Here is a 27,611-nt window from a genome sequence, read left to right on the forward strand (position 1 = left end):
TTTTTCGTCCACTTGAAACTGTAGTTTCTAAAAAGATCTATGATATATGATTTGTTACAAGGAGCTTTTTTTAAAACCATTCTGATTTCTTGTCACTCTTGCCAAGGAGGTTTTAACCTCCTTGCTCTTGCGGAGGTTCCGACCAAAGATCACTAAAACCACCACCAACAATCACCAACTATTGATCTCAAAATCGCGTTTTGACGTCTAGAAGATAAAGCGTGTTAGTTTGCTTGTCAGTTGACGTCCAAATTTCTTTAAGGTCTGGCCTAGATTTTTAAAAGTTTATGGAAACAACACACAAGGACATACGCCAGAAATAGTTAACGTTACTGAAGCAACTGGATATTTAAAGTTTTTGAAACACTGAGTCAGAATATATTACATGATTTACTAATGAATACGAAAAAAGAAAAGGCCTTTTAAGTTTCTGGTAAGATATTCTGAAAGTATTGTTTGCGTAAAAGCACACAGCAGTCGGTAAAACACTGGCTAATGTCATCTTGTCATTTCGACTTCAACCAAGAGGTGTCAGCTGCAGACTTAGTTTTCTCCGCTAGGCGGCGTAATTTTACCACTCATAGGGCAAGTGTCATCATTGGATATACGTCTGGAAGGAGGTGTTAGAAAATTAGATGATCAGATTATGTCTAGATTATCGCCCCCCCTAGCGGCTTTCCATGGTAGCTGGCTTACCAGTTTTGATTTACTGTATATTCTTCACACACACCACACATACAATCATAAGGAACACACAAGAAATACACAATGTAATGATCTATTTCAGATTAAAGTTTATTGCAGTTGAATGCAGAGTTAAGTTGCAATCGAAAATATCTCTATAACATTTTTCTCAGTGGAAAACTCAGCATCAAAGTTAACATGTTACATAAAACTCAAACACTGCGTGGTGAAGTCATGAAAGTTGCTGACATGCTACTTTTTGCAATAGAGATTGAGTTTGTTTGTTTGTTGATTTGTTTCTTTTCAAAAACATGAAACATAATTATGTTATGAGAGAGATTACACATTTTTCTCTTCATAGAGGCCTAAGTAAGAAGTGGACAAATTTGGGGACAGAGACTAGATTTTTGAATCTAGCAAAAACTAGCTTGCCAAACCATGTAACATATTTTGGTTAAATATTACAACCAAAAATTTTGAAATTGAACACAGTTAAGATTGCTTAAAATTTTCCATTTTCTCAGGTTTCAAACTTCTACAAAACTGTTTTTGAGGAATGACATTCAGAAGGTCACATGTAAGTGACCTTGACACTATTACCCACAATGCATTGCAAGTAACTTTCATGACTTCAAGGGGAAACACATCACTTTAGTTACACAGAATAATAAACTTTTGTTAATATATGCACTCATGTCTGATTAGATGATGTTAAATTATATTGCAAGTCAAGAATATTTGCACATATGAATTTTAAAGAAATAAATGTAAACTCTCAAAGAAATAAAGTGTTAAGTTTGGAGTAAGTGGTTGATTTGAATATGTACAAAACTGGTGTTAAACTTTTAACTTAATAGTATGAAATAATCTTTCACAATCACAACTTTCAGAACAGATAGAACATGCAAACAAAATGGCAGCCAGAGGAGGGTGACCTTGTGCTCTGAGTCAAGGTCAAAGAAACCACGGTGGATTGCAAAAATAGTTTCTAAAACTTCAAAGAGCCAGCAAGAGACCAAGTTAGCTTTCTGAAACCCTATCACAACTGGGCAACAGTGCATGAATCACTTCTGAGACTCCATGAATGGGAATCGAACACCCAACCTCTAGATCAGAAGTCCAATTTGTGCAAGGACCCAGGCTCTGGCTGACAATACAAAAGAATCATCTACACGATGTAACAACAGTCTTCTGACCTGGTATTTACAACTTTTGGCCTGTGAACTTTAACTTTTGACCTTTACGAACCTTCTGACCTGTGACCTTAAGGATCTATTCTCTGTATCTTTTGACTCCTGAGTGATTTATTTCATCGCAATCTTTTGGTCTTTATGTCACATACACTTTGAACTCTGACACAAGAACATCATATAACACTTTTGACCTGTGACTCAAAATTGTCTTTGCACATTTTGACCTGTTTTAGGAGAGTCAAGCTTTCAGTGTCAGAGGATCAAGGTCATTAGGTCAAGGACATGAGACTCAATTTTTCACTATTACCTAAAAGGTGAACTACATCTTAACTTATCTAAAATAGTATTACAGGAAACGTCCACTAGACTTAAACTTTGGCACAACAAGAACAATTATCCAACTAGAAAAGTCTTCCTACCGATAACTACATATAAACAATAGAAACATTAGAAATTTAGTAAAATGGATAACTTTTGTTACATTTACAAACTGGAAGGTTAAACAAGTGAGGTAACAATGCAAGGAGTACAAAAGTTTTAGGCACAGAAATTTACAGCGTCTACAAGAGAGTGTAGCTCAACAATGGTTGCACTTTTTGGTTCACACAGCAAGTTCTACACAGGTTTACTCTTAGTGTCATTTCTAAAAAGAATGTCAAAATGAATGCACAAATGCATGACTGACATCCATATAGTTGACTTGCAGTAGCCCTTTGAGTTACGTCTATCAATATACTTGATAGTTTGACAGATTTCAGCATTGTAAGGCCACAATAGGACCACACCAATTCAAATTGTTGGTTCTCTAATTCAAATTGTTGGTTCTCTCATTTAGATAAAGTACATGAACATCAACATGAAAACAGAGTCCGAGGGGGAAGGGTGAATGGAGTCAGATCAGACACAAGTTTTCCTTCCAAACCTCTATCTGTTTTCATTTTGATCTGAAGTTTTGCTAGAAATACTGAGAACGAAGAAAATAAACAAGTGTGGCCTAAAATATAACACAGTTACACCATTTCATTTAAACTGACATCTCTTGCTAGACTGGCCCACTACAAAGAGTAGGGGGGTGGTTTCTCATTGCCCGGCCTATCCTGCCCCTCCCCGTTGGTGTAGGCGGGTGGTTGGGTAGGCAGGCCGGGGTAGGGTGGACAGTGGGCGTACGTCAGGACGTGCTGCTGGCCCGAACCATTGTAGATGACCACGGGGGTGGCAGGGTTGACTCCCGGAGGGGCTGTTATCATCGGATGGATGCTCTGGAAAACATTGAAATACAAAAGTCAGAAAAAAAGAAAACCTTCAAATTATCTGCTTTGAAAGTAGTTTTACCTGTCTATTCCACTATCATTGGAAAGTAATTTGTCTCAGAAACACTGAATAAGCCATGTTGCTGAAGACAAAATACCACAGCAATCCTTTAATTAAACTTTTGAATGTAGTCATCCTGTAGTAATGATCCTTTCAGTCATAACAAACTGTCTCTAGAATTTACAAAACGAAACGATACTTCAAAAAATCATTCTTGGTTTTCCTTGAAGAATATCATCACACTATATTCTCTTATTCATATAAGCTTGTGTTTTTTTTTAGCCCCATGTTGCATCATCCTTACCGAAGACTTGAAGGCACTGATGAGGATGATGGTTGTCACGGCAACAGCGAGTGCCAGGATGTTGAGGACGACGGATGCCCAGAGAAGCGCCTGGAACTCGACCTCCACCTGGTGACAGGAGTCCACGTTGTCGTACCTGTGGGGCTGGAAAGCCGGGCTGGGGGGGAGGAAGCATTGTTTATTAACAGAAATGTAGTTGTAGGTTTCTTTGTAAATATATTGCTTTTTGGGCATCCCGAGAATAGACTTATCCCTAGCCTAAGTCCCACCCTATTTCAAGCACCTCCGTCAAAATCAGCACTTGACGGACAAAAATGGCCGCCGTCGCTCGGTTGTAATTTGTTGTTGATATAAGATGGGGGTCCCATGTTCGAGGAGGTCCCTTGAGCATGTTAAAGAGGACTAACTAGCAACCCCTCCCTGGAAAAAATATACCCTGCAACTGAAACAGGGAAACTTGCTGCCCAAATTGTGAGTATAAGGGTCTGAACGAACGGCTGAACGTACGAATGAACAAAGTAGTACAGGGCATAGCTTACAATGAACAAACAAACTGACCTGTATCCTGGCAGGTCGCAGTGGTGTTGCGCGTACAGGTGACAGCAGTAGCACGTGCGATGGTGGACCAACATGTCACACTTACAAACAAACAAACAAACAAACAAACAAACAAACCCACCTGTATCCAGGCAGGTCGCAGTGATGTTGAGCGTACAGGTGACAGCAGTAGCACGTGTGATGGTGGACCAACATGTCGCACTTACTTACAAACAAACAAACAAACAAACAAACAAGCAAACAAACAAACAAACAAACAAACAAACAAAACCACCTGTATCCCGGCAGGTCGCAGTGATGTTGAGCGTACAGGTGACAGCAGTAGCACGTGCGATGGTGGACCAACATGTCACACTTACAAACAAACAAACAAACAAACAAACAAAACCACCTGTATCCCGGCAGGTCGCAGTGGTGTTGCGCGTACAGGTGACAGCAGTAGCACGTGCGATGGTGGACCGACGTGTCACACTTACAAACAAACAAACAAACAAACAAACAAACAAACAAACAAACCCACCTGTATCCCGGCAGGTCGCAGTGGTGTTGCGCGTACAGGTGACAGCAGTAGCACGTGCGATGGTGGACCAACATGTCACACTTACAAACAAACAAACAAACAAACAAACAAACAAACCCACCTGTATCCCGGCAGGTCGCAGTGGTGTTGCGCGTACAGGTGACAGCAGTAGCACGTTCGATGGCGGACCAACATGTCACACTTACAAACAAACAAACAAACAAACAAACAAACAAACCCACCTGTATCCTGGCAGGTCGCAGTGGTGTTGCGCGTACAGGTGACAGCAGTAGCACGTGCGATGGTGGACCAACATGTCGCACTTACAAACAAACAAACAAACAAACAAACCCACCTGTATCCTGGCAGGTCGCAGTGGTGTTGAGCGTACAGGTGACAGCAGTAGCACGTGCGATGGTGGACCAACATGTCACACTTACAAACAAACAAACAAACAAACAAACAAACAAACCCACCTGTATCCTGGCAGGTCGCAGTGGTGTTGAGCGTACAGGTGACAGCAGTAGCACGTGCGATGGTGGACCAACATATCACACTTGCCGAACGTCCAGTACCCGGCCTCCCCGCAGGTGACGTAACCCGTCGGGCCGTTCACGTGGGAACACATTGAGAAGTCTGTTTTCTGCAGAGGGAAAGACAAAATTCTTTTATTAGTTTAAAGATTAATTTTTGTTTAAAACTCCTCAATGTAAAATTACTGTTAGTGGGAGAATAATCTAAGTCTTCTAACATTTGCTGTGGTTTTCTTTTTGCAGTTTTCATGGTATTCTCTTCACCTTAAATTTATGAGTTCTGTTTTCTGCAGAGGGAAAAGAAAGGAACTTGATGAAGATTACCAGGACTTTGGACTTACACATACTTCAATTCTCTTTACATGCGAAAAATGAACACAATTAGATTGTCACAGCTCCTGTTACAAAAGGTTATTCTATTCATTTATTGGTTTAGCTGAAACGCGTACATGTGGACAGTCAAGGCTGCCCTTCTACACTGTAGCAGGTAGCCATTATCAAGGGCTAGCATTGATTATTATTTCATTGTTTTACTTCTCATCTCAGATACAGGGTCTCAAAATTAAGGCTGCCATCCACAAACTGCTGTTACATGTACCAATTTACAAATCAATGCAATTCTGATTCAGTTCAATGAATACAGTTATGGTGTCGCAATCCTAGCTGTACAAACTGATATCATGCCTGTAGTGTATATGTAGCAATTTTAACTGTAAAACTGCTACAAATGTAAATAACTGATGCGATCATATAGCTACAGTAGCTAATTGTACAAGTTACTACAACCTATGCCAAAAATAGCTACTCAAGCAACTGGATAACTTGAGTAACTATTTTGCCATATCTTATTACCTTCAACTTCAACTTATTGAACCCCCAGATAACCCCGCGAGGGGCAAAGTAGGGGGGGGAGGAGGTCCCAGGCTAAGGCGGGCAGGCCTCCAGCCTGGCGCGGAAAGACTCAACGGTGGGAGCCGTAACAACCGCGCCAGGCAGGGCGTTCCACTCGGGTATGGTGCGGGGGAAGTATGAATATTTGTAAGAGTCTGTTCGGGCGTAAAGTGGTTGAAATCTGAGCGTGTGGCTTCCCCGGGTGCGCCCCTGAGCTGGTTTCAGTAGACTATCTGTATTAATATTGATGTGGTTATTAACTAGCTTATAGAAAAAGGTGAGACGGGCGTTCCTCCTCCTTTCAGAGAGAAGGGTCCACTGCAGGTCATTGAGCATTTGTGTCACACTGCTAGTCTGCCGGTAGTCATTCAGAGTCACTCGGGCGGCCCTGCGCTGGACGGCCTCCACCGCCTGTATCCCTTTGGTGGTGTACGGGTCCCAGACGGTGGCACTATATTCCAAGTGGGGCCGCACCAGCGCTTTGTAACAAGTGGCCTTGACCCTAGATGGACAATGGGTCAAATTGCGCCGAATGACCCCTAGTACCCTGCCGGCTTTGCTAGTGGCGTAGTTGATATGGGTGTCCCACCGCAGATCGTCGGACAGTTGTACTCCAGGATAGGGGTGGGACTTGACACCGGTGAGGGCTTCTCCACTTAGGGAGTACTGGGTTAGGATGGGGTGCTTTTTGTATGTCTAACCTTCATCCACGTACTACAACCTACATTTGGTGTAGCAGTTCTAGCTGTAACAACAGATACAATGTAGCGACTGTACTCACTGCCACGAGTCCTGCCACTACGCCGTCCACGACTGTCCCCATCACCGCCATGACTGCACCCAACCCCAGTACCAGCATTCCTCCAGCCATCTGGAAACATACAACAACATCATTTAGGGCAAATAGAGCAGGACTAATAGAGTGTGACTAAATGCACAAACACTCGAACTATCGAACAAGTACTGTGATTCTTGTTTCTTTCACTGAACCTTTATGTTCACTGTTTTCATAGTCACCTCTGTACTGTGAACTTATCATCACAGTGAAAAACCTGTTGTGTTATGATTCCTTCACACATCCGTTCTGTAAATCACTTGCCACCACTGTGAAGTCTAAGTCCAGTGAAAATGTCCATTTTCCTTACATTGTAATTGATAAAGCAGATCCTTATCACTTACCCATATTCTGCCTTTTTGAGACTTGCAGACCCCCAGCAGAGATACTAGCGACCCTACAGCAACCTGCAACAAGATCGTGATGGTTTATTGACAGGCAATACAGAAACTTCTGTATGTTCGCTTATTGCCTTTTTGATGCCATAGGGGCAGTGGGTTGTTATCCACTACTGTACATGTCTAGGGCACGGGTTTGGAAGGTGGAGCCCAACTCTCTCCCTCCTTTGACCTCCCCCTACTGAAGTCAGGTACTCATTTTACACCTCGCTGGAATGAGGAAAGTGCGAGAGCACAATATTAGTGGCATGTCAGGGGATTCAAACAGAGAATCTCTGGATTCTGGGCCAAAAGCCCTTACAGTTCATCATCATCATCCGTCGACCTCTGCAGCAGAGGACGGGGCGAGCCCTTGTACAACCGAGGCCCACATCAGTCTGTCTGACATGGCTGCTCCCAAGTCCTCCAACTCAATCCCTGTGTCCCTTGAGATAGTCCTTGGGAAGGTCAGCTTCCTGGAGTGTGTTTTCCCGTGTGGTTTCCACAATGTGAGAGATGAGACAATCTCCTCGCTGGCCCGATGGCAGTGGCCAGCAAACCGGACTCGTCTCTGTTTAAGACTATGTGACACTCTAGGGAGTCTACCGTAGATGGTCTTAATGGTTGGATGTAGTTTCCAACTAATGTTCTGAGCCCTGCGTAGGAGTGAGTTACGTTAACATGACACTATGTCAGAGATTTTGACTCTAAACTTAAATTCAAACTGAAAGTCTGTGACAACTCACCACAATGCCGGGCCAGAACGCGCCTACTTTAACGTTGTCGGTGACGAAGTAGGCACGGAGCCCGACAGCGAACGATGCGAGCGCCACCAGCAACGTCACAACGCACAGCTTCACCGCTCTCTTCTGCTTTGTCACATACTCTGCATAAACAAACAAACAAACAAACATAAGATACAAAATCTCAAAAACTGTACTGCTTTATCTCTCTCTGCTTCGTCACATAATCTGGGAAAACACAAAATAAAATTAAATTAAACATGAAAACACTTTCAAAAAAGCAACTTTTTATTCATCTCTTCTGCTTTGTTACATACTCTGGAGAAAAAAAAGATAAACACCGTAAAAAATTTTCTTAAATAAGTTAAATAACAACTTTTGCCACCTCCTTTCTTCTTTGTCACATACTCTGGGATAAAGTTGACGTAAAAACGGCGAAAAATGTCTTTAAAATTTCACTATCAATCTTTTGCCTTGTCGTGTCCTCTGACAAGAAAGACAAACTTCAAAAAGGGAATACTTTTTATAAACTTCTGATATAGTGACATTCACAACATGTGGCTCTTGGTTTTTTCTTCTTCGTCACATATACTTGGCAAAAACAAGAAAAAATCAACATGAAAAGTAGTGAGAAACAGTTTCTGAAATTAGAAACTTTCAGTTTCACAATTCTCTTCTGCTTCATCCTGCAACAAAAGAATGATGGAATCGAAATTCTAACTTTATTCACATTTTGTGTAATCATGAGTAAAGCAATCAGGGATGACAGACTTCAGCCCCTTGCTTTGGTCAGAAACACAGACACACAAACACAGACAAGCAAAAAATTGCACTTTTGATTATGTTTGGCTACCAATAGTTTGTTGCCCTACCCCCTCAAAACCTTTTCCCCAATTGATATTCATTCAGGCAGGCTTAACCTCTAAACGATGCTTTAAATGTTGTACATTTGTGTATGTGGAAGTTAGCAAAAGTCAGTAGTGTGACGGTTACAATCTAAACAAGAACTTACCCATTGAAGATTCATCGCAAGACAAGCGCAGAAAATACCGACAGAAATATCCGCTCATTCTTATACCACTTAGGAAAGTTCAAAACAAGGATGTGGTTCAAAATCAATGTTGTTGGATACCGGTATGTGATATCGTAATTGAACAATACTTATGATGTTGTGCATTTTTCATTCTGTCAGATTCCTCCACTACAAAACAAGGAGGCCGTCCAGCGCAGGGCCGCCCGAGTGACTCTGAATGACTACCGGCAGACTAGCAGCGTGACACAAATGCTCAATGACCTGCAGTGGACCCTTCTCTCTGAAAGGAGGAGGAACGCCCGCCTCACCTTTTTCTACAAGCTAGTCAATAACTACATCAATATTAACACAGATAGTCTACTGAAACCAGCTCAGGGGCGCACCCGGGGGAGCCACACGCTCAAATTTCAACCACTTTACGCCCGGACAGACTCTTACAAACATTCATTCTTCCCCCGCACCATCCCCGAGTGGAACGCCCTGCCTGGCGCGGTTGTTATGGCTCACACCGTTGAGTCATTCCGCGCCAGGCTGGGGGCCGGCCCGCCTTAGCCTGGGACCTCCTCCCCCCCCCCCCCCTACTTTGCCCCTAGCGGGGTTATTTGGGGGTATTTATGATGATGATGATGAAGAGGGAGGGAAAAGTTGGCTGGCAGGGGCCTTTTCAAATGCTATTTCGTTGAATGTTGTTGTTAACTTTTCAACAGAGAGCATACGGTTATAACATACAAGCTATGATTATTACCTTGACTCTTGGATATTTCTTAGTGAAAACATCGCAAGAGGACAAAATGAAAACAGAGGGCTGGGAGGAAAACTTGAATCTTCAACTTCAACTTCGATTACCCCCAAATAACCCAGCGAGGGACAAACTAGGGGGGGGGGGAGGTCCCAGGCTAAGGCGGGCAGGCCTCCAGCCTGGCGCGGTATGACTCAACGGTGTGAGCCGTAACAACCGCGCCAGGCAGGGCGTTCCACTCGGGGATGGTGCGGGGGAAGAATGAATGTTTGTAAGAGTCTGTCCGGGCGTTAAGTGGTTGAAATTTGAGCGTGTGGCTCCCCCGGGTGCGCCCCTGAGCTGGTTTCAGTAGACTGTGTAGTTATTGACTAGCTTATGGAAGAAGGTGAGGCGGGCGTTCCTCCTCCTTTCAGAGAGAAGGGTCCACTGCAGGTCATTGAGCTCTATATTCCCTCCCTGAAACTGTGTGTGTACCAAGGTACAGATTTCCCCCTTAGGCTGTTCTCATGTTGATCTTCCAATTCAGCGTTACTTTCTTTTTAAATCCTTAAATCACTCTTGACAGCTAACTGCTGTCTAATCTGACTGGACCAACCCCCCTTACACTCCATGGCTTCGTTAACAATATCGTTAGCTGCCTCTGGGTACTAATTACTGCCTCCTGTATGTTTACTTAGCCAAGGCCGTCCCGTCTATTGTACCTGTAATCTCAACCATCAGCAAAGCCAGGTGAGCTGTCTGTACTGATGTTAAACAGACGCCCTGATTTGACCCATAGGAGATACTGGAATAACCACTATGGACTGGGGGTCAACTGAGGACGTTCAGTTCATAATGAGATGCTTCGACTGCAGGTGAATTTTCAGATCGCAGACTGACCTTTTAAAACGAGCATGTACAATTGTATGTGTACAGTGTATGACTTAAGATTTCTATTTGGCTGATTTCCACTTCCAATAATCGTCATCATCATCACCTTTTTCACCAATTGTTTGCCTGTTTTTCTGCTATGTGAGCTTTTTGTGTATACTAATCATGATCAGGTTGATAGGGATGTAATTATTGTTACTGTATGTCAACTGGTAGCAGTCGCACAGTTAAGCACCTGGTCAGGTACGTTCCAATTAAATGAGTTGGGAACTGGAAGACACCCAGTTCCATCCTGAGAAGGGCATCTTAGTTGAGGCTGCAATCGTTTTTCGTAAAGGATGTACAATGGGGTCCTGTGTTCAAGGAGGTGCCTCAAATTAGAAAGGCTAGCAACCCGTCCCATTGAAAATATACACTGCTACTGAAAAAGCTAAGAAACTTGCTGCCCTATGTGCCTCTAGGCACTTCAAGGGTCTGAACAGACGAACAAACAAACAAACAAACAAACAAGCTTCAAATGTACACTACTACCTGTTGATGAACGTCCTTGTAACTTTGACATTTTCAGGTAGACATGCTACCCACCACCTGCTGTGTTAATACAATAGATCTAAATGTGGATCTTCATCAGATAAGGCAGACTGCCTGACCCCCTAACCTTTCCCTGAAGCACTGTAGATAACACACAATCCTGTCAGCTTCACATCCTGAAACTCTACACTCCCATCTTTATCACTGTTGGTTCTCAAGGTACTCAGTTTGCACATCGCTGTATCTACACTGTATCCTGACATCGTAGAAACATATAGCCTCCCAAACAGAACTCCTGGGTGGCTGGAAGTTTTCTATGTATTTTTTGCTGGCTGATTTGGCCTGATTTCTGATCCCTTACTTGTACATACAATGCCAAACTTAATGTTAATCGGTATGCTCCCTGAAAAATGTAATAACAAAAAATACATAATGTCATGTATGGCCGATCTGTACAGCTCCTCCCCCCCCAAAGTAATGATGGAGAAAAGAATATTGTCCTTCAAGCAGGAGTCTCCAAAGGAGGCTAGAGGAATTCAGAAACATTTTTTCTCATAATTTATTTACTTCATCTTCGTATGGAGGAATTTTAGATAAGAACAAATCCTGTCGCCCTTATAATTAAGTTACATCCAGAAACCCTATCCTCACATCTTTATCACTGTTAGTTCAAAAGTTTGCAAAAAGTGTTCTGGGCCAAATACAGTAACACTGCACCACCGAGACGCCGCAAACAATTAATCCTTTTGGTTTCGTACCCTGAAAACCCAGTGTTAGCAACACCAGACTACTTCACCCGACTTTGTTGTTCCCACAACAGAACGTTTCCCGTTGTTGAGTCTGACTTGTTTGTTGTGGCGGTTAAACTATGAGGTCAAGAGTGTCAGAAGGGTGACGGTTGCCTAGCAATGGTTGCCAAGGATTTATCCTATAGAAAACTCTTTCAGGTGTGGTTTGGCGTGCATGCTAACATTGTAACATTTTTACCATTGGTAATTCTTTACCTAATAGGGTAACAATGGGCCAAGTTTTGAATAAATGGCTACTTTGTGCGGTTTTAAATAAGTGACCTTGGAAAGCTTACTTTTGGAATCGACAGATGGAATTATGACCTTGAGAATAGTCTTGGGGTTTTGGGAACTTTTTTTATATATTTTTTTTAATTTGCAAAAGAAAAACTTAAATAAACCCCTTTTCCCTATCAGTGTGCATGTGATTGTGTGTGTGTTTGTGCGTGTGGAGGGCGGGGGCGAGGGTTTTTTTTGTGAAATTGTAGAAAATAAACAAAGTAAATGGGCAAACATCAAGTCGTCAAAATTATCCCACGGTCAAAAAGGACCATTATGAACACGTGATAGAGCCAAACAACTACTTACAAATGATATCATGACCATAAATTATACCATGACAAGTGCACAGTTATTCACCAGAGTGTGATAATTGAACAATGATAAAAGATTCACCATCAGTACAGTAACACCTGTGAGATGAAATTACAGATAACAATGTGGACCAATTATGGCACACTTAAAAACATCTGATAGTACAGATAATATCTTTTCCTCACTGCTGTGTTTTCCTGTGTATGGCATAAGTGTACAGTTACTCAATGTAAATACTTTGAATCCTACAATGTTGGAGCTGGTTTTATGTTGGCACCTTTTGTACACTTGTCACGTCCCCACTGCAAAATCATGCCAACAATAGATAAAAATTTCCAACATACTATTGTAACAATTGTATTAAAGAATTGAACTTTCATCTGACAACTTAAAACATCGTGCAAAATCTTGGATAGGATGTTAAATGGAGGCCCATGTTTAAGTTTAAGTAGAGCCACACCACGAGCAAGTTAAATTTAAAGAAGCTACCACACTTATCGAAAACAGTGGAGCCATCCAGGTGTGAGGGGATCAAATAAATCTATCTGGAAATGCAACTTGTACTGTTCACTACAAACCTAGTGTGTTACGCCATGAGGCGGTTTACCGTGTATGCAATACAAACAAATAACTCTCCTTTTCCTCCAAGTTCCAACTGCGAAATTAAGTTGAATATACATTTATAGATATCATAATTATGCAGTATATGGTAACTGAACTGCATACAGTCGATACAGTACATAATTCACAATTATAACAATGGCGCCTCTGTAAGATAAAAACACATCACAGTTTTCTGCTTGATTGAACCACAAAGGAGAATCCAGTTTTTTTAGTGCTGTCGTCTCTACCCTCAAGGCCCCACACCTGCCGCCAAAAATGCTTTGAATAGTCTCTCTTTGTTCTGAAACTCATCCGAAAAATTATCAAAACATTTCTCTTCAAACTAGGAAAATGTACATGTGGCTTGGATACATAGTGAAATGGGTTTAAGTGTAGCTAGGTGACATAGCTGGCAGGTGACAAAATATTGATACAAATATTGTTTTATATTAGTATAAAGAACGGTAACTTGTTTACATTTTGCTTACATTTTGAATTTGTTTACATTTTGCACCCTCCAGAGAGAGAGAGAGAGAGAGAGAGATGTCCATGCAGAATCATTTTTTCTTTGTCAATTTCTATTTCAATCTGAATTGCTACAAGCAGAGACTTTGGAGAGCAAAGTACAGAAATCTACTAACTTTTCCTTTTTTCGTGAAATACTGTAAATGCATTTAAGCTCGCGTGGTTTTAAGTTCACATTTGAAACAATAGTAGCGCAACAGTCATATAGGTGGGCAAAAAATTTTGCGGTGGTTTTAAGTTTGCGCTGAAGAGTTCACCGTGAAAACGACTAACATAAAACCACCGAAAACATTTCTGCATTTACAGTATTGCTTGGGAAGACAGCAGGACAATAACACATGTGCCACATGTCCAACCCAATATTCACACGACAATAGAACTGCCACCCAAAACTCAAAGCGCCAAACCGCCGCCTTCGGTCCATGGGAACCTCCGAACGCACAGATATCCACAATTGGCCATAATGACCGTAACTTGCTCTTTTGTACTCCACATCTTTTTGTTCCACCATCTGTTCTCCCTAAACTGTGCAGTAAGCTCCACTTGACTTTGCCAGGCAAATAGTGAGTCCCAAAGTCAAAAGCACTGGGAGGACAATACGGGAAGGCTATCGATGTGCACTTGAGGACAGAATGGTGTACATGTGTGTAGTAATGGACTGCAGGCGGCAATAAGGTCACACCAACTTTTAAGTGTGCTAAAGGTTAAAACCTTTAGCACACTTCAAAGTAGTTGTTAGGCACCCGATTCCCTGTTGGTTACAGAGTTAGGCAGCAGGGACAAGGTTAATTTTGTTACTTCTCAGAGTCAGACTTAAGAAAAAAACTTGCCATACTAAATATCTTGAAAATCCATCCACAACACAAGTTCCCAAGTTACATTGTGTACTATATATACTATCTACAAACACACACACACACACACACACACACACACACACACACACACACACACACACACACACACATACACAAACAGCACTGAAAACATAACCTTCTTGGAAAAGGTATAAATATAATGCTGAACAGGAAGATCAACATGAAAACATAGCTATGACTAGTAATAGTAGTATGAGGGAAGTTAGCGCCAAGTGAATTCAGTAAGATGCAAGTTTTCCTCCCAGTCCTAAACTGAAATGCACAGAAATGCACAAGTTGAACCAAGTTTTTTCACAGATAAGTAAACTACCTGAGCCATCCCCAGGAAGATTGATAATAACAAATCTGACTCACTGGCTATTGGCTAAAATTTCCAAGAAAAAAATAATATTTTAACTGAATCTTCCCTTACCTTTACATCTGAAGGTTGCATCGCTCAGCGTTCTGTTTGTTTGTTGTTGTTGTTGTTCTTGTTGCTGTGGCAACAGCGGCCCTGCCTCGGGAATGGATTTCCTGCCCTTCTTGTCTTTCTTCTTCATTTTCGTCATTTTAAGTCCTGATGGGGGACAAAAAGAAAACATGAATAATCTAATCTTTATTCTTTCAAAATTCACATTCAGAGCAACATTTGCTCAAGTAACCCTCCCCTGAAATATAAAAATATGGTCAACATGATGAGGCAATACACAAACAACATCAAAACAAGACAACATAATTTGTAAGTCTTTGAAAATGAACGTATTTATTCGTAAGAGGCTGCAGGTCTTGTACTAACTTGTACCTTTAAAGTTTAATATCCTAAAATACACACATTGTATCAAACTATCAAATACATTTGACAAAATGAAACCCCTCCTTCCTTCTTCCTGCCCTGATTCGACAAGCCAAAAATCATCGTAATCCATTCACAACTTTGTGACTTATTCTGTTTACAAACAAATGCTAGTAAAAACATCATTTCCCCAGGTAAACACATCTGACCCCTGACCCCTATTCAGACATCATGACAGTAGAGGTTGGGTCTTCTATTGTCTGGTTGCCCCCGGCTATCTTCCTGTGAGGTCAGAGGTCAGTGTTCTATTGTCCGGTCGCCCCGGGCTACATACTCGCGAGCTCGCGCGCCGCCAGGTGTGGAATACGCCGACACACACTCCGGCAGAAAAACGAGTCTCCGTGCCACAATTATGTCGTCTGCAAGAGCAAGCCATATGTCCTTCGCTTTGTAAACAAACCAGGGCTGCGTTCAGCAGTTGACTTTTTCTTGTCTCTCATTGTTTGGGAACCCATTTTGTTGATTTTCGTTGTTAAATCTTGTCAGTTTAAACTGTCATGAATATAATATTTCTATCAATTTCATCATGAAGGTTGTATTTTTTGGTCGGATGGGATGAAATTTTTGTCTGTCCCAACTAGCAAATTTCTATCCCAGGACGGAGGGACGGGTCCTGGTACAAAGGATACAGCCTCCTTCTGCAGAGTCTGTTTGATTGTAAACTTAGAGGGTAACTTAGACTGAAAGTTTGAGTAGCCGTAAGACGAAAACTGGTGTGTGCTCTCTTGAGCTTTGTCAAGTCGTATGCAAGAACATGCCATGTCCTTGAATATGCTATGTCCTTCAATTTCTGAAGAAAGGATTATTCGTATCTGTACCCGTACCCGTACCTAGGATGAAAAGGAGCTGATGATGATACCTGCCCTTCGGCATGGCACGCGTCGCAGGCATGCTGCGCGTCAGCAGCTAGTTATATAATCACAAGGCACGGCCCAAACAACTTTTGTTCACGGGGCACGATGATGTTTCCAAATGATTAACTGAAATTATTTGGGTGTAACTTTTTAACTTTTGATCCGACACACAGTTCTGAACGTGACTCATTGTCAGTTTTTGGCCATATTTGATTCTCAGATCAGTTTTCGTAACATGGAGGACAGGAACTTAGTTGTACGCTATCAGGTAGCGGTACAATGTGCATATTTTCAACATAAAATGAACGGAAAGTGAAAAATGGCTTAAATTTAGTTAAAACATCTTGTCCAGGGCTGTCTTCAGCTTTTTCCCGTGCCATTCAATATTTGATAGACCATGCTGCTGACGTTTGTGATCAAAATCTGTCAGTTTAAGCTTACGAAAATGCAAGAAATGTGGTCCCTGACCATTGAACCACCTGACAACTCTTTATTCACTACAGGAACACCACAAGAGATTTGACCCTGCCACTCAACTCTTGCCACAAATGGAGCCATTAGAACAATGGGGACAACAAAATGCCAAGGCTGCCCCATGTCATTAATCTCCAAACCACCCGATAGGCTTTGGATACTGGTTGGTACAGTTTGGATAATGGCTCACACTTTTGATACTGCCTTGCCACCAATACCGCAATAGATCTACTTGGAGATTACTAATTCATGGTCATGTATTATCTGAACAATTGGAAACTTTTGCTGCCACCAATTGCATTTTATTGAAACACATATCTATGTAAATTTCAAGAGGAATAAGTTTTACAGCTATAAGGCAAAGCCAATATCATCAGCAATTTGCCGATTACAAGTCTCTTTCCGACCTCTCATTTACACTATCCTTTTAATAGGTAGTTTAAAAATTTATCTCCAAGCGGATGATGAAAAAAAATTGTTTTGCTACAAATGGGTATGAGCTACAAAACATAAAGATTGTGCCTTCCAACTTCTGCTTGAACTGGAGATTAAAATCTGTTGTATCTTGTTCCTAGATTCACTAAACATTCAATATTCTGATAGAAATTTAGCAAAAAACTGTTCCAGAATTTCCAACACTCAAACACAGCGTCAGGGAACATGAGATTAAAATCTGTTAGAATATATCTTGTTCCTAGATTCACTAATTGTTCAAAATTCCAATAAAGATTTAGCAAAAAACTGTTCCAGAAATTTCCAACAGCCAAACCCAGCATCAGGGAACATGAGAGGTGTGAAAGAGTGGGCACTTTGTAAGGGAATTCATGACATTCCGTCGGCTGTTAAAAGCATTCCAATGTTATGGGGTCAGCATCTGCCGTAAGCAAACCTCTTTTAGTGAAGGACAAGTCAGAGATGGTAGTCTGTGCCAGACTGGCTACACTGGGTAATCAAATGAGGAGAATAGTTTGCCAGGGAAGTTTGACTACCAAAGGGCTTGCATAGACCATGTTGGGGGTTCAGGTACATGTACATGTAGAGGACTGTCAGAAAACTTGACAAAAGTTCAACCCGACATCTGCAAAGAGATGATACGAAAGTTGCATCTAGGTCAGCAGTGCAGACATCCTTTAGCCTGGAGTCGAGCCTTGTTAGCTTTGGTCCGCTCCAAATGTCATTACCATTGGAAGGGGACCAAAGCTAACAAGACTGGATTTCAAGCCAGACATCCTTGTCCCAGCCACATAGAATGTCCCACTGAAGACACTGGAACACTGCTAGTCAATTGGCCTGCCCTAGAATTTGACAGAAATGCGTTTGATGACAAATGACAGATGACAGAACAGGTTGGCATTTGAAGTAAGTTTTTCTAGTCTGAAGTTTTCTGATAATAGCTTCGGCCGCGTGGCGCGTTGGATACACCCGATCCCTCGATCTCGGAAGTTAAGCAACGCGAAATCGTCTTCCGGGAGGGACGTAAAACGGGGGTCCCGTGCTCGAGGAGGTGCCTCGAACACGTTAAACAGCCTCATTACCCTACACATTGGGTACCTGCCTGTGGCACTGGCTGCAAATACACCTGATATTATTATTATTATTATAATGTCACCTTCTTTTTCTCCACTTTCACAAGATAACATGCATTACTGGCATATACTGAAACTAGTTCGTCCACCCTATATTGGACGACCAACTCAAATCAGATTGAGAACCAGGAACACTACATGTACATATGATCATCAGGGCTGGAAATACTGGGTGCATGACTTTATGCACCCAAAATTGGAGCTGTGCACTTACTTCAACAGTGACTGTGTTTTTAAAAGTTAGCTATATAATTTCAGAGCGAAGTTGTTTAAGAGAGGCAGTAGGGTAAATACGTTATTTTTAACTTTCTACTTTATGTTGGGCACCCAAAATTCTTTCTGTGCACCTTAATCTTTTGCCTATTCCCAAAAATGAATTTCAACCATTGGATTTGGGTCAGCGGCACAGACACCGTGTCCCCAGCCCCCTGCAATGTCCCACACACACTGGAACACTGACAGTCAATAGATCTTCCCTACAATTCGACAGAAATGCATTTGATGACAGGCGACATGGCTGGTTAGCACTTGACTTGAGGGTAATTTTTTATAGTCTGAAGTTTTGATTCCTCTTAGATACACCTCCTTCTTCCCACTTTCCGTTAGGATTACATGCATTACTGGCATATAGTTGAGACATATACTGAAACTGGTTCATCCCCCTACACTGGCCGACCAATTCAAATTCAGATTGAGAACCAACGAAAACTGTATTCTCCTACTCTCCAAGCAGAGGTTGAATGGGCAGATCGTCACCGTTTTATCACCGTTTTATTATATCATTCTAACGAATGGGCTAGCCACAAAAAATGACGGCATATGATAAAACGGTGACGATCTGCCCATTCAACCTCTGCTTGGAGAGTAGTATTCTCCAAGCAGACGGAGCATTAAAAATCTTGAACCCCCGACCAAAACCTCTGCCCGAAGAATAGGAAAACAGCATAATGATCTGGGTCAGCGGCACAGACACCCTGTCCCCAGCCCCCTGCAATGTCCCACACAGACTGGAACACTGACAGTCAATAGGCCTGCCCTCAAGCATGGCTGTCCTCACATTTCTGCCCCGGTGTTTACTCACCAAAATGTCCTGTTTAGCTCTGCGCCACTCACAACAGACAAAGGAGGGGCGCGATGTAGAACTGGAACAACATGGCAGAATACAACAGGCATCTTGGAAGGGGAAGGGGTCTTTCAAGGACCTACATATGATCTTTCGTCTTGAGTGTCATCAGTCGTTTCACTCTCATTTGAATTCTAGATGCACAAGTGACCTAATGACTTGTCACTTCAAGTTTTCTTCCAGTCAGAGAATCAAAGAAATAACATGGTGTGGAATGAATAAAGTTCAGGTAAGCGACCGCCACCAGGACGTGGCAAACCTGCCCCTGAGCCACAGGTAGAGTTTGAGATGTGACGGTTGATAAGGAAACCGACCACAGGTGAGTTATGATGTACGGGGGTGGGCACTTCGACCTGCTAGAGGGGAACTGGTCTTTCAAGGACCTGAGTATGATCTTGAGTGTTATCAGTCCTTTCACTCTCGTTTGAATTCTAGATGCACAAGTGACCATACCTACAGAAATGTACAAGTGACCATGTCTACATAAGAACCACCTGACCAATGTGACCACTTGTTGATGGTGCCCTCCGACAATATTTCCCATTGACACAAGGCTGTCAAAACTGACCACCTGTCCACAAAGACCAGATTTTGTCGGTTCCCTCAGTGATCTTTTTGGTCAGGTTTGACTGTAATTCGTAGCCTACCCGCTCAAATTTATCACAGAGACTATTCGGTGCATTGAACACAAAGCACAATTGCCGCTTGAATTCAGTGCCAAGGGAAGTCAGCTTGCCAAATTCAATGCTATATACATTTCACAGTAGACTAGAAAACTATGTCGATTCCCATGTATATCCATGTACTTGTTTGTCTGCAATTAACCTAATTTGAAATGCACTTTTCCACATACTATAAGTCTTTCAGAAGCATCTTTTCACTCAGTACAAACTCTGGAATCCTCTACCCTGGCTCTGCCCAACAACTGAACAAGTGGCCATCCTGGCTAGTAGGATTAGAACCCATGACAATTGGTTCCACAAACACAGCTGCTCCTGAGTAAATGTCACCTCCTCACTAGCACTGCATCAAGTCCCTCTCAAAGAGAACAGTCCATCAACAACTTGTCCAAACAAGTTCACAGACTATACAGGGGACCAGGATGTCACATTCTTTGTGCACAGTGTTTGAACAACAAAGGAAGAATAAGGTTGGGGCAAGAAGTAATATCAAGACAGTTGCCTCGTTTGTCTAAAAATAAAAAGATAAAAAAACTTAACTAGAATCAAAGATTATCACAGTTCTGTCCAACAAGTAAAGGCAGTATCATATCATATTATATACCAAAGAAAGAAATGAACTGTATAAGCTTGTAGAAAACCCTACTTCACACATTTAAGTACTGTACAAAAATTCATATTCCTAATGCGACTAGACAAACCTCCCATTGAAAAACAAGTCTGTTCTTTTATATCTACTATAACCGAAAAGTGAGGAGAAGTAGAATTTATCTAATGATAGTCATATTCTTTTATATCTGTTAACTGTACTTGTATTTTGTTTTGTTGTGACCTGTACTTAGCCAAGTGTGGCAGAAATGTGCAATAAAGGTCTTCATTCATTCATTCATTCATTCATTCATTCATTTTGTCTATTATATATGGAGCCAATGCCTCCAAAGAAGAAGTCAAACCCGCCAGTAAATGTTAAATGTAGAAATATTAGTTAGATGCATAGAATAGATACTCGTTACTATTGTTACCCTTTCTACTGTTTGTACCCTTGCAATTAACTTACGGGCATGAATTTGCAAATAAAAGTTATAATCATATAATAAAATATTCTTGTTTTGTCTTTTGAGATCGATGACTGCAAATGAGAACATAACTACTGATCTATTGTTTGTCCCATATGAATGACGTTCAACCTTTTATTTGATGTTTACAGACTCTGCAGATAACCATTATGCCACATTCTTGCCCCGAAGCCAGGCTTATAAGTTATAAGGTTTGTTGACATGACAGGAATGTTGATAAACACAAATGTCAAGTCACAAGCTTTAAAGTTTAATGCCCTACATTTACCTCAGTAGTGACATTGCTACCAGCATGCCAACATGCAACGAATAAAATCTTACGTCATGTGTTTTCACAATGTTAAAAGTCACAGATTTAGAATCTTGATTTCATTGTCCTTTTAGTTGGCCATATATGCACACAGATCTTGAAATACGTCATTTATGCCGAAAAAAAGGTGATACTTTAAGTCTGTTTTCTGTTACTTTAAAAAGCTTAAGTTGTTTTTTCCTCAAGAATCCCAAGAATATTTTTACAAGTTGCAGGTGTTTTGACACCTGAGGTACAATGATACTTAAGAGTTCATCTTAAAGATCTGATGACTAATCACAAATGTGACCTGACAAGTTTCCCCTCTACCCAGGATGTGCCTTACCTTGCCCTGGGCACAGTTAGACCGAACAGCTGCTTCAAGATTACGTTCTGTCAACCTGGATAACGTTCAGCGAAGCAATAAAGTCAAGATAAACACAGAGCCTCAGGTCTGTGCCATTGTAATTTGTACATGTATAGTTTGGGGAAGTACAAAATACAAAAGCTTCAAAACTGAAGCCACTCTGCTTTTGAATCTCGTAGTGGTCAACAACAAAATTGTGCAGACGTGCTTTGTCGACTATTTGAATCATGTTATGCACTGTAATGTACTTGTCTATGGAAATGTATGTTATGTATTTTTTTCTGAATAAAGTTTTTTTTAAAGGTTTTGGGAGGTAAATTTAGGCAGTTTAAGTTTAACTTTTACTACAACTTAGTACAAGCCCTCTATTTGCATCTTGATCTTTTGTTGAAGTTCTTGCTTTAAAAGGTCAGAGAATCAAAGGAATGAATCGGTGGCCCACCATGGCTTGGCTAAAGTTTAGTGAGGTGCCAAAATCAACATGAAAACAGAGTCTGACAGAGAAGAAAGTACAGTTTCACTGTAAACCAGTGTCTTACACTGAGCTGGGCCACCCTCGCTTCGCCAAATAAAACAGAAAGAAAGAAAAATATACTTTCCTCCCATCCTTCGGTTTTCATGTTGATTTCTTTTTGAACTTCCACTACAAAAAGCCAGAGAATCAAAGATAAAAGTTGGCGTTGCAGATGAAGCTTGGATAAAAATATAATATTTTACTTTATAATAAGTCAACCTAAACACAGGGGAAAGTCTATACCATTGTACACACGTACAGTTTCTGGGAGTGGATTTGTCAATGTCAGTTCAAGTTTTCTTCCGGTCAGAGAATCAAAGAAATAACAAGGTGTGCAATGAATAAAGTTCAGGTAAGCGACCCCCACCAGGATGTGACATACCTGCCCTGGGCCACAGGTAGAGTCGAGATGTGACGGTTGATAAGCAACCCAACCACAGGTGAGTTATGATGTACGGGGGTGGGCACCACAACCTGCTAGAGCAAAACTACATCCCTCGGATAGGGTGTTAAATGGAGGTCCCGTGTTTGAGGAGAGCCACACCTCAAGCACGTAAAAGAACCCATCACACTTATCGAAAAGAGTAGGGGTGCATATGACAACATCTGCCACTAGTCCTGGTCAGCACTGTTTTCATAAGTTGAAGAAAAACAAACTGAAAGACCTGCCAACTGCCCATGCAGCGCTCCTTGAGAAAGTTCCCACCCTGGGATCCAGACGTTCCTTACCTCCAAGAGGTGACAGTTTGATAGAAAGGCTCAAAACATTTCATGGAGGTATGAGGTCCCTGAACTCTTGTTTTCATAAGTTGAAGAACCAACAAACTACATGAGAAAGTCCTGCCAACTGTCCATAAACCACTTCTTGAGAAGAAAGTTCCCACCCTGTGATCCAGACGTTTCTTACCTCCAAGATGTGACAGTTTGATAGAAAGGCTCAGATCATTTCATGGAGGTATGAAGTCTCTGAACTTTTTTTTTCATAACTAATAAGTTGAAAAAACAGCAAACTAAAGGACCTTCCAACTGTCCATAAACCGCTCCTTGAGAAAGTTCCCACCCTGGGATCCAGACGTTCCTTACCTCCAAGACGTGACAGTTTGATAGAAAGGCGCAAAACATTTCATGGAGGTACATGTATGAGGTCTCTGAACTCTTGTTTTCATATGTTGAAGAACGAACAAACTAAAAATAAAAGACCTGCCAACTGCCCATATACCGCTCCTTGAGAAGGTTCCCACCCTGCGATTCAGACGTTCCTGCCCTCTAAGACTTGACAGTTTGATAGATAAGTCTTATCTGGAACAGGATGTGTTCAGGTCTGGTAATTTACTAATTTACTGATGGATTGTCGTTGTTTACAAATTACAAATCCTGAAAAGCCCCCAACAAATTCTCACTTTGAGACAGTATCATGGAACACAAGTTATTTCAAAGATTTAGGAGTCTTGCACAGTGAAGTAAAGTCAACTATGCTTTGGCCCCATTCATGATGCAAAAATCAAAACAATTTGACTCCCAAGTCCAAGATTTCCTCAGTCGAAGTTGGAAGTTGGAACTCGAGTTGGTGGTCATAAACAAAATTTTACGATTAAAGAACACGACCGAAATATCCGATTTACTGTGGTAACCAAGAGTGACGCCACAAACTTCATGAGTCCAAACTATATTTTTTGCATCATGAACGGGGCCTTTATTTCTTTACAAACTTCTTATTGTTAGAATTATTGCACAGTGCTCCGAACAGTGACATTGTTAATTTGTTTTGGCTCCATTTCAGGACTCTTTTTTTCCAGTTCGTAGTTGATGGCCTACATCATCACCTTTGCTATTGACTATAAAGTGTAATACAAAATTACTAGAGTCAATTCCAAGTCACCAAGAGGGTTTTATGATAATATTTGTAATAATTTAGAAAAAAATTCTAATAAAAGAATATCTGACTGGCAATAGTTCTAATTATTTCTAAAAGATTGAATATAAAAATATGAATTTATTTGAAGTCGATTAGGCAATATTTTGAAAGGAACTGCACAAAAATCTCTTTATTTAGAATAATTTCTAAACATTGATGTGATTCTTTCACTTTTATAAATATTTACTTTGGTGCACACAGTTTCAGGGAGTGAACAGGGTCAGGTGCAAGTTTTCACCCCAGCCTTCTGTTTTCATGATTTTTTTTGTGCTAAGATTAAAATTAAAAATTCGTTAGCCAAGAAATTAAACTGGTGTGGCAGAATTGGTATACAACTGTATGCAACTGACAAATTATGAATACAGTCTGTCAAAACATGCTCAGCAAAAAACTCCTTTCCCCTTCTAAATAAATGAATGTGTCGTATTTGGAGTGATCAGAGATTGTTGATGACAAACCCTGGTGATGTGAAATAAAGATGAGAAGTTTTTGCTTGTTTGTAGGTGATAAAATTATTACCTAGGTGTCAGCAGTGAAGTGTTATGACAGAGGTTCACACCAGGGTGTTTGAAGTGGTACAAAAAAACAGTCAGTGTTTGGTAGTCTTCGGGGCTTTAGCAGACTGCCTATGTCAGCTATAGGGAGAATAAATTGCCAGGAGAGTTTGGGGACCATAGGTTTCTTTTGCACGAATTGTTAACCTTCCCGTGGATTGACTCTCCTGGCCAATTATTTAACTTTTTTGCCTAATTCTACGATCCATACCCCCGTAGGAAGGCCTGGTGGAGGCTAGATGTTTGGAGTGGTACGTTCAGTCAGGGACCAGCCTCTTACCAAGAGTGCTTCAGAGTCAGAGCAGTTTACAATTTACATAAAAGCTGTTTATGTGGTAAGGCTACCAATATTATGCCAAGCAATATTTCATATCATATGTGATTTTGGCTGATGTGCTAAATGAATATGATCTATTTCATTTACATTATCATTGATGTGGCCAAAGCACATATGTCTGTATATTGGCCTGTCTTTGAGAAAAACTTGTAAATGACTTGGTCAATGAGGTAACGAGTGAGAAAAACAAGAACAACAAGTCATCAACACCACAGCTGCTACTGTCTGGGCGCAATGCTGACTCTGCTCAGACCTAAATACTGCAGCCCTGAACAACTTGCTGAAAAGGTGCAAACTTTGGGTTGTTTTAATCAAGGAGGTTTAAAACTGCTTGTTTTAATCTGTTGGAATGAAAGTCTAACTGGTTCTACGCTATATGGAAACAGATTAACATCTGGATCCAGCATGTAAGGAAAATAGACTCAAATTGGGTTAAAATTTCCTTCTGTTATAATAGATGGTTTGGATCCAGAGTAAAACCTGTTTCTATAGTGTATAATCTAACTAAACTCTGAGGGAGAGAAGCTGAAATGGGGGTCTTAGACCATCCTGGTAACAACAAATCCTGGTAATCAAACTAAATCAACAGTTTATCAGAAACTTTCTAGCTACATATATTATCATATAAACTCTCCAGACAACTACAAGTAACTGAAGAAAACACTTTCGATGTTAAAAGACGACCACTGTAGTAACATTTGCTGCATTCATGTTATATTCGCCAGTGGAAAGACAAGCAAGCCTTGTTCTTGTTTAAACACATCATGACATTATAGAAACAGACAGCAAGTTTTATACAAATTTCAAGTATAAATTCACACAAAAAGAAAAAAAAAAGAGCCACCAGCACTGTCGTCTTCAGAGCCCTTAATTTTTCCCTTACAGTAATTTTGAGCACCTCATTTACACAATTAGTCTCTCTAAATAACAATAACAATACTCTAATAAGAAACCCAGGGACGACAGATGTCCAGTAACTCAAATTGCCTCATTTGAATCTTTTATCTACGAAATCCCCACCATGAATTGTTAATTTGCCTAATCTAGTGATCCCCTTGTTAGGGATTAAAGATTAACCATGGACAACAACAGCCCACAAATGGAGAAACTGTCACAATCGGCATACACAACTCCCAGGGGAAAAAACCTTCACTACAATTTAATACAAAGACTTGTGAGAAACTTACATATGCATGTATATAATGCACTCTCACAATCCTAATCAAGTTATATTTTAGTGGAGCTAAAGATTATGTTGACATTTTGGAGTCGAAATGGCCAGGAAAAATCCGGTTCATTTGTCATAAATTTATCGCAACACATTTCCAGGGGGAAAACCTTGACTACAAAGACTTGTGAGAAAACTACATATGCATGTGTGCACTCTCACGGTCCGAATTAGGTTATATTTTGGGGAAACCAAGATTATGTTGACGATTTGGTTCGAAATTACAGAGTAAAGATCCGGTTGTGGGTGTAGAAGTCGTGCAGGTATGTCCTGTGGGGGGTTTGTGGAGTATAAAATATCGGCAGACAAAGAGCGGCCGGCGCGGGGTCGTGTTAACACGAGAAGTCTGAGGTAATTACTAAACTTGACTCCCTGTTTTGGGTGTCAGAATCCACGGTAGCTACCGTGAAAACACGATTGAATACAACAACAGAGGTTTAGGGTGGGATGTTGGGGAGGAAAAAACGCGGGATGTTTTCAGAAGTGTGAAGAAATGAGCGTTCAACAGGCGGCAGTAAAAAACACACCCCTGCAAACATCGCTGACAAAGGACCATCCACTGGAACGATCTCTGGACAAACAAATCTGCCAAGATCTAAAACAGCTGGGCCGAACTCTTCAAATTGTTGGCAAGAATCACGAATACTTTAAAGAAAGTATCACAGTTGCATTTTGCAGAAAATAGTCGATAAACTCGGCGTAAAAAAGGAACAAATGATCAAACTCCATGGAGTCTAGCACCCGCAACAAAGATTATTCTAGATCAAAGAAAAATAGGACGGGACAAAAACTTTCCTAATTTTGCAGATGTAAACTTTCAAAACATCATGAAAACTTATTTGATATGATAAACGTTATAGAAAGTGTGCGTATATACCGCTTATGTGTTCAAATATTCCGAATAATCGAAGGTGTTGACACAAGCCATAAACACGTCCCTCAACGATTTTTCACAAATCAAAGACCGACCCCAAAAACTCTTGCAAGACGAAACTCTCCACAAAACTCACCGATTTTCCGACTTGTCCGGGACGTTACGGCACGGATATCCTACATGAGTCCTCCTGGAGTCGTTCCTTGCCGCTGTAGTGAGAGGGAAGCCGCGGTATTGTCCTGGGCAGGAGTTTTTGTGTGCAAGCCGTGGACAGAACAGAAGTCAGACCGTGAAATTATCACGGCTAATTTAACATCTATGGCAGGTCAAAGGGCGACGGGCGATTAGAAATTTGAGATATGGGGGTGAAAAGTTAATAGTGTTTAGATATCTGAAAA

The 27,611-nt window shown here is 41.1% G+C and overlaps 2 protein-coding genes across 3 annotated transcripts in view; one reads left to right on the top strand and one right to left on the bottom strand.

Annotated features, from left to right (window-relative positions):
- Positions 1–27,611, top strand: part of LOC136423483 (uncharacterized) — a 150,004-nt gene that overhangs the window by 32,767 nt on the left and 89,626 nt on the right. The window lies entirely within an intron of this gene.
- LOC136422753 (transmembrane protein 255B-like) lies at positions 778–27,540 on the bottom strand. Of its 2 annotated transcripts, XM_066410609.1 has the most exons (8): positions 27,350–27,540; positions 14,923–15,066; positions 7,953–8,092; positions 7,174–7,236; positions 6,776–6,865; positions 4,926–5,213; positions 3,493–3,649; positions 778–3,136 (listed from the first exon to the last, which is right to left on the bottom strand). In XM_066410609.1, the coding sequence occupies exons 2-6, from the start codon at positions 15,056–15,058 to the stop codon at positions 5,007–5,009; spliced, it is 636 nt and encodes a 211-aa protein (XP_066266706.1). In that variant the 5' UTR covers positions 15,059–15,066; positions 27,350–27,540; the 3' UTR covers positions 778–3,136; positions 3,493–3,649; positions 4,926–5,006. The 2 variants fall into 2 exon arrangements, with proteins under 2 accessions (XP_066266706.1, XP_066266707.1); XM_066410610.1 differs by lacking the exons at positions 4,926–5,213; positions 6,776–6,865; positions 7,174–7,236; ... (1 more) ...; positions 14,923–15,066; positions 27,350–27,540 and adding an exon at positions 4,442–4,659.

Source organism: Branchiostoma lanceolatum, chromosome 17 (assembly GCF_035083965.1).
Source record: "Branchiostoma lanceolatum isolate klBraLanc5 chromosome 17, klBraLanc5.hap2, whole genome shotgun sequence".
Classification (NCBI taxonomy): domain Eukaryota; kingdom Metazoa; phylum Chordata; class Leptocardii; order Amphioxiformes; family Branchiostomatidae; genus Branchiostoma; species Branchiostoma lanceolatum.